The sequence below is a fragment of the Dipteris shenzhenensis genome, chromosome 33, assembly GCF_047967505.1.
Source record: "Dipteris shenzhenensis isolate YYH24624 ecotype China chromosome 33, Dip_SZ_1.0, whole genome shotgun sequence".
Classification (NCBI taxonomy): Eukaryota; Viridiplantae; Streptophyta; class Polypodiopsida; order Gleicheniales; family Dipteridaceae; genus Dipteris; species Dipteris shenzhenensis.
Window position 1 is genome coordinate 39,129,646 of NC_141628.1, and position 7,828 is coordinate 39,137,473.

At 41.6% G+C, this 7,828-nt stretch overlaps 1 protein-coding gene across 1 annotated transcript; it reads left to right on the plus strand.

Annotated features, from left to right (window-relative positions):
• The first annotated feature begins 206 nt into the window (after positions 1-206).
• On the plus strand, positions 207-3,116 carry LOC147880092 (GTP-binding protein YPTM2-like). Its single transcript, XM_087372122.1, has 8 exons — positions 207-401; positions 1,152-1,224; positions 1,352-1,399; positions 1,514-1,561; positions 1,706-1,777; positions 1,891-2,046; positions 2,427-2,530; positions 2,633-3,116. The coding sequence occupies exons 1-8, from the start codon at positions 388-390 to the stop codon at positions 2,724-2,726; spliced, it is 609 nt and encodes a 202-aa protein (XP_087228248.1). The 5' UTR covers positions 207-387; the 3' UTR covers positions 2,727-3,116.
• The last annotated feature ends 4,712 nt before the right edge of the window (positions 3,117-7,828 follow it).

The following is a 7,828-nucleotide window of genomic DNA, read 5'->3' on the forward strand; positions in this document are numbered from 1 at the left end:
TGACCGATGTTCGAAGCAAGAATAAGGTGAGCAATGACACACGGGGCGCACGGAAGCCAAGTGGAGTCAAGGCAGGGGAGAAGGGGGGCGGGCGGTAAAAGTGAGAAGAGTCCGAAAGGCAAGGCACAAGGCCTGTGGGCCCAAAGAGGAGAGGAGAGAGCAGAGAGGAGTGGGGGGGGGGGGCCAATAACTGAGGGGGCCAATAACTAGGAAGATATTAAGAGTGAGTTTATAGAGAGGAAAGTTTGGGTGGTTGTCTAGTCGGTGAATCTGTTCCTCTTTTAAGGTTTTGCTCTTTCATTGTTTCCTTTCGGTTTTTGTTGTTTTTTGCATCATCGCCATAGCCAGCTTGCTCCTCATCTCCATCGCCTTCCTCCTCCTTCGACCATGAATCCTGAATAGTAAGTTCCTCCCCCTTTCCCTTTTTCTTTAGATCCGTGGCTTTTCCCTTCCGATTCTGCGTTTTTGCTTCGTCTTTCCTTCCGATTTGCTCTTTCGCCGCTCCCTTTGCGATCCAGCCTTCCTTGGCTTGAGGGATCCGCCCCCCCTCTGGCCGGGATCTGTAGGCAAGGTTGTGTTATCTGCATCGCTCGTCTCCCTCGGAGCTTTTCCCTCTTGTGCACGTCTCATCCGATGCTCTTGAGATCCGACGGCTTCAAAAACGTCGAGGGTTATTCATCATTAGGAGATCTGGAGATCTGTAAGAGGAACGGTTTCCTCGAGAAACTGAATCCCCAAATTGCAATGGGAGATTTAGCATGGGCTTGAATATAACTAAATCTCCCAAATTGCAATGGGAGATTTAGCATGGGCTTGAGAAACTGAATCCCCAAATTGCAACGGGAGATTTAGCATGGTTTTACCGTGAACAGTTTGAAATTTGTTTGCGACAATATAATACAGAGGCAGTGGTAGGTCTTACTTCGTTTCGTTACACGATAGCATAGGAAAGCAGGAAAGGACGAAGGTTTGTGGCTTAATGGATCATCTAAGTTCTGCATTTTTCAATTAAACGTCTGGGTGAACGGATCTGTTTAAACCATGCCTTGTAGCACTATACTGTAAAGGTTTTAAGGCCTCTTGCGCTTGCTTTGCAACGTGAACATGAAAAGGGTTCCTAAGAGGCTGATTCGCTTCTTGGTGGTGTGTAGCGATTACCTATTCAAGCTTTTGCTGATTGGCGATTCAGGCGTTGGGAAGTCATGCCTTTTATTGCGATTTGCGGTAATGATTTCTGCTTTTTTTAAGAATTGTTCATTGGGTGGTAGCTATTAGTGTGAAGCGTATACCCTTCCATGCAGGCATAGTTGTCATTTTAGGGTGGATTTTCTAAACTTGTGTTTCCTTTCAGGATGATTCGTATCTCGAGAGCTACATCAGTACTATTGGTGTTGATTTTGTGAGTGTAACTGCGTGAGTTATACTGGATCAGCTTGCAGATTGACAGTGTCTCATCTTCTCTTTTTGCCATGTCAGAGGCTGTGCGCATAATTAACTTGCTGTGTCGTTTCAGAAAATTCGCACTGTAGAACTTGATGGCAAAACGATCAAGCTTCAGATTGTGAGTAACATCACCATATGAAGTTGTGGCTATGTCAGTGTGATTGTAGACAAGTGCTACGCTCTCCTTGCTCTGTTCTGTGTCTGATAAATACTTTTCCTTCCTACTTAAAAATTTCATTTGTTGTTTGGCGATTTGTTGCAGTGGGATACGGCTGGGCAAGAACGATTCAGGACAATAACAAGCAGCTATTACAGAGGAGCACATGGGATAATTGTATGCACCTCACTGCTTTGATCTCTTCAAGGCTGTATTCAACTAATGCAAGGTTTCCGCATTCTTATTTGGAGCCACAATAATTGATGTGTTTTTTTGTTTCCCTCTTCCAGATTGTATATGATGTGACAGACCAGGATAGTTTCAACAATGTGAAACAGTGGCTGAATGAAATTGACCGTTATGCAAGTGAAAATGTGAACAAGCTTTTGGTGGGAAACAAAAACGACTTAACAGCAAAGAAAGTTGTTGACTCGCAGACTGCCAAGGTGTGGAGGAGTTCATGCATTTAATCTTCTCATGTTTAAACTTGGAGGGAGAGAGAGAGATGGATGGATTTATTTTTGATAGATTGATAGATATATAGAGAGAGAGTCTCAAGAGGTTCACGCAGCTATGGTGCTAACAAAGCGTCGGCAATGTTAAAATTGTGCTTGCAGTTTGCTTTTAAGATGTTAGAATTGGGCATGTTAATAGACCACCAAGTTTGTTCCATACATTCTAAATTACCGAGTTAAAACTGTACTGTAACTGTACTTCTACATTAGTTGAGATGTGTGTAGATTTTCCTAATTGTATTTATGCACTTCTTAAATGTATGGGGCAAAGTTTTGTGAGTTGCGTTTGACTCCTGTATTTGGGGAGACAGGCATTTGCCGATGAAATTGGCATTCCATTTCTGGAGACAAGTGCGAAAAATGCGACCAATGTGGAGCAAGCCTTCATGACAATGGCTGCGGAGATTAAAAACAGGTGAACAACAATTGATACATGGACTCAAGTTTTATTTGTCGTTTTTGGTATCTCCAGTCTCTCCATGCATCTAAGCTTCTAATGCATGCTCTTCCTTTTCAGGATGGCAAGTCAACCAGCTATGAATAGCAGCAAGCCAAAGCTTGTGCAAATGCACGGTCAACCTATCCCTCAAAAGAACGGCTGCTGCTCTTAGGCTGTCCCTTGCAAGCGTTGAAGCAGGTTCATAAGCCTTGCAACTTGATTGATCACCTCAAGAAGTCCATGCTAATTATTGTCCTATTGAAGATCCTCTTGGTCTGAGGCTTTTTGAGATGAGTTTCTGATTGACCATTTCTCTGGGGGGTGCATTCAATTGTGCTGAAACTCTGGAGATATTGATGTACATGTAAAACTAACTCATTCTTTTGAAATGAGATGAAGCTGAACTCTTTAGTCTATTTGTGAAAAGAGGATGTTTTGGCTTGGTCTAATGAGCTCTCTTAGCATTGTTAGGTTATTTCTAGCGATAATTGTATCTGAAGGATGGTTCTCACAGACCTGTATGGACATTAAGGAAGGGACAGTAAGGTAGATTTTCATTCTATTTTGGTACTCGTCCATGATTTGCCAATTTTCAAGCTTGGATATTGCAAATGATATTCTGAATGCTGAAAGAAGACTTCAGCACCTCTTAGGTACGTGTTCAGATATGGCGGCATGCGAACAAGTTTCTATTGCACTTAATTATGTTACTGGTTTTCAGCCCTATTTATGAAGGCATGGTATGACAGGTACAGGGTTTCAAGTTTGGTAAACAGGATCGTGAAGAGGGCATGACAGTCTGATATAAAAGAGTAGCATGGTGTCTTAGTTGTATAGGGTACCATTCATTTGTTATTTGCTTTTGTCAGTTCTTATCCCAACAAGGTGTGAAACAACAAAAGCCCTTGCTAGCGCTTAGCAAACACAGCATGAATCAAAGGGAGGGTAATGGAATGTAGTGCTGCAGGGTAGGGTAGGGTAGAGCTGGAGGCTCAAAGTACTATGAACATTAAGAGGGTAGCTCTGATCTTTCACCTGCCGACGATCACCCCTTAATTATCCTTTCACCCCCAAATTCTCCTCACTACGCTTTTAGACAAAATGGGTTGCATGCAGTCTTGAACCTGTAGAACCTAGCTCTGGACGCATGAAGAGAGCTTTAGGTCTGTTTATACGAGCTCTGAATGTGCATGCAAGTAGTGCCTCACCCCCTTGGCCTCCCCACTAAATAAAAAATGTGAAAAAATTGTGCATGTAAGTACCAGTGTGTAAGCTGGTGTTGGCCAGGTGGAAAGTTGGCCAGGTGGAAAGTAATACTGCTTGGGCTCTGTTTTACGAGCTCTGGTTTGTGCATCCAAGTGATGCCTCATTCCCTTGGCCTCCCCAATAAATAAAAATGTGAAAAAATTGTGCATGAAGTACCAGTGTGCAAGCTGGTGTTGGCCAGGTGGAAAGTAATACTGCTTGTTTGGATCGTTGCTTCCTTGACTTAAGGAGGCCAGGTGGAAAGTTGACTTAAGGAATGCTTTTCACTGTCCACAAGCATGTATGATGTGATAGAAGAAGGGGACTTCAGAGGTCTTCTCATGTGAGATTTGGAGTTTAGCAAAGCTGCCCACTCCCATCATGTTGTTTAGCTGTTGCACATGTTAAGGGAATTTTTGGGCAAGGGATGATGCTAATCTGGTTTATAATTGAGCTCATTTGGTAAAGGTGACCATGTTAATGGGTGTTTAGTGTTAGGATTAGTGGTAGTTTAGGCCATTGTAATGAGTTTTGGGTATAGGTTTTGTCTCTTTGTGAGGATCTTAAATGACTTTCACTTTGTTTGGATGAAGTTTTTGCGTTAGATGAGGTGTAGTGAATAATTTTGTCATTTAGTTTGAATGAGACCATCTTTATGAAAAGCATGTGATTATTTAAAAAGAGGTCTCTTGCAAAAATGGCCAACTCGTATTTAATGGGCGATCCTCTCTTTCATTTCTTTTCTTCTCTTGATGCACTTATCTAAGTTTCATTTCTTTTTTCTCTCGATTCACTCATCTAAGTTTTTCTATATTCATTCACCTTCACCTCTCTCCATTTCCTTCTAATTTACTGGTTGCTGAGGAGTAGGAGAGGACACCATGGAAGAGAGTGTTGGAACCAAGTGCAAAATTGTTCCATTGAGTTGAGAGAAAGTTCTCTCTTTTATAGAATGGGAGAGGGTGGCTTAAATCAATGGCACCTCTCTTGCATCAAAGAAGTTTCCTCCTAAATCATAGGAATTCCACAATCATAGGCACCATCCCATGTGGGAGTCTTTGCATTCATCATCACTTGTGTCATGGCCTATGGCACTAAGTGTGCCTCACTCAAAAACACAACCATATGATTGTTAGTGGATGCACACATGCACCTAGCAAGCCCTTGATCACACATATTCCAACATACCTCCTCTCAAAGGTTTGCTTTTCCTTATGTCAAGGATACATCTAGTCACATAGTTTCACATGTCATCTCATGATGATCAAGGATAAATCTATGGCTAGGATCTTATGCTGGCAAAGGTACCCAAGGGTCAAGATTTACAAAAATGGGATAGATCCCCTCAAATGGTTACCTCCCTTGCATGTACAAGGATTAATCTTTAGGCCTTTGTGTGGACCTAGTTTCTCATGTTTGCAAGAGGTATCATGAGGATAAACACATATCACATGGCTTACATCATATGGTGACCAAAGGTGATTTACAAAAGACTAAACACACAACATTCTTTGGTCAGCCCTCAGCGTAGCCTTAGCAATGATGAGATTTTGGCAAAGCAGAAATTAGGCATTTCTTGAATTTTTGAAAGTGTATTTTTTCTATTGGGTCTTCTTCATTGGACTTGAATGCAGACTTTAAAGTGGTTGACTCTCTCTCTCTCTCTCTCTCTCTCTCTTTTCCCTGCTTTATCTCCTCAAGTCTTTTTACACATGATCTCTAACTTTTCTCCTAGTCCCCTTCTCTCTCTCTCTCTCTCTCTCTCTCTCTCTCCCCTTTATCTCCTCTTCCTTCACACCATTTTCAGTGGATTCCTTTTTGTTTACTTTTTTTGATCTTGGGTAGGCCTTATGAATGATTGAATATCATTCATCTTTTGGGAATACTATTCTCGACAAAGAACCTCAAAAATTTGACCAAGTGATGATAAATAAAGTTCAAAAGACAAAGTGCTCAAAAGGTAGTCTTTGTCTTCTACCATAAAGTTTTATTCTTCATTTGTTGATGGAGTTCTCTTTAACCAGATTTGCCATGTTTTTCTTTTGCTCATTGCAAAACTTCTATGAATGATTATTATTGCCACAATAAGTGCAAGGATTGATCTTGTAGCAATCTTGGTCTTTCCACAATGATTGCGTTCGTTTTTCCACAAGGCCTTGCCCTTCATGGCATCTTCTTCAGCTTGTCTCTTAGCAAGCATATCAAGGGATAGCTTTTCTTAAGTGACGATTCTCCATATTGTGTATAGTTAAACCACGAAATTTGCAAGGTTTCTTTCTAATGTACTCATCTTCTAGTTCTCCAGTCTACAAAATCATTTGCATAGATTGCCAAGATGTTGTAATCACCTTGATCACTCTCCTTAGTCTCCATGAGATATGCCTCTAGAATAGAACCCTCAAATGCATACCATATACCTTCAAAGTAACCAGATTTGAAGAGGGTCTTACCACTTGTTGATAAAACAAGGGCAGTGTCTACTCTTGTACATTGAAGCTCATATATCTCATAAATATATGGCAAAAAGAAATCATTAAAAAGTAAATTCATCTCATACATCATGATAAGCATAATTTCCAAAGTGTTAGTGACACTTGGAGACTTGAAATCTGAATGAATCCCAGTCAAGATATAGATTTGAGAGTCCAACAAACTATAATAGATAATAAACATCATAGTTGGCTAGTCAATTGATTGGAATAGTCAAACTTTGATTGAACTTCTCTAGTTTTTCCCAATTTGAGAAACTGAGAGTTGTAGGGCAGAATTGAGGAGTTATGAGCACACTTGGAGAGGGCTTTTGGAGGCAAAGCGATGCCCTTACTGTAGCTAAGGTCCACTAGAGACGATGGGCGAAATGAAATCTGCAGTAGCCTGTTAGAGATGCACCATTCCTGAGTGAAAAAGTGATGATTTTTCCATGATTTTAGCTCAGTTTGAGCTCAAAATTCATGAGAAGCTTGATCATACTATTGCTAAAGCAAAGCTAGAAGCAAATGTCGACATGTGCCCCACAGATGATGAATTTCGTGAAGAGGTCACAGGTAGAGAAGTCGTAATGGTGGGCAGCAGGGGCAAAATGTTGGAGAGTTCTCTAGGCTCAAAGGTCACCTATATGAGAGCTATCTCTAGCCAAGAGGGCTAGGAGAAATGTCGCCTTGAGTGTGTGTATGGAGCTTGACAAGATTAGCACGAACTGGGGAAGAAGAAGAGAAGGAAGAAGGTGAGTTTGGTAGGGATGATGCCACGTGGCAGCACAACCTAGCTAGGGTTCTTGGGCTATGGTAGCTTCCATGGCTCTGATACCACATGTTGGGGAGTGGGAGAGAAGGAGGACACCATGGAAGAGAGTGTGGGAACCAAGTGCAAAATTGTTTCATTGAGTTAAGAGAAAGTCCTCTCTTTCATAGAATGGCAGAGAGGGTGGCCTAAATCAATGGCACATCTCCTACATCAAAGGAGGTAACTCCTAAATCATAGGCACCACCCCATGTGGGGGCCTTTGCATTACATCATCACTTGTGTCATGGCCTATGGCACTAAGTGTGCCTCTTCTACACACACACACACAACCATATGACTGGTAGTGGATGCACACATGCACCTAGCAAGCCCTTGATCACACATATCCCAATAGATGGATACTAGGTCTTCTTGACCTTGCTTGGGAAGTTAGCAATAGGAAGCAAATGGTACAAGAGCATGTAGTTAGAGTGGGTGCAAGATATTGCTTTTTGAGATAGAATCGGCATGCTCTCATGGAGAATTCCCTATTGATGGGGTGTTGGTGTGGGTTCTTGGAAGGAATATATTTGTCTACATTTTTGTAAAGGCAATAGTGAAGATAGCAACTCTAATAAGCGGTCTAGTGGGATGTGACTACATGTGACATAATGAAGGGTGCAAACAAGTCAAGTAGCACTCCTAGCTTCATGAATGGTTGAGTTGTAGATGTTCATCGAGTGTGGAAACAAAGCTATCAAACTTGCTATAAATAAAGGGATGTTGAGAGTTGGCATCATCTGGATG

Excerpts from the sequence above, each read along its gene's own strand:
- LOC147880092 (XM_087372122.1), top strand. Across the intron at positions 2,047-2,426 it reads TTGACTCGCAGACTGCCAAG|GCATTTGCCGATGAAATTGG; the intron begins GTGTGGAGGAGT and ends TTGGGGAGACAG. Across the intron at positions 2,531-2,632 it reads GCTGCGGAGATTAAAAACAG|GATGGCAAGTCAACCAGCTA; the intron begins GTGAACAACAAT and ends CTTCCTTTTCAG.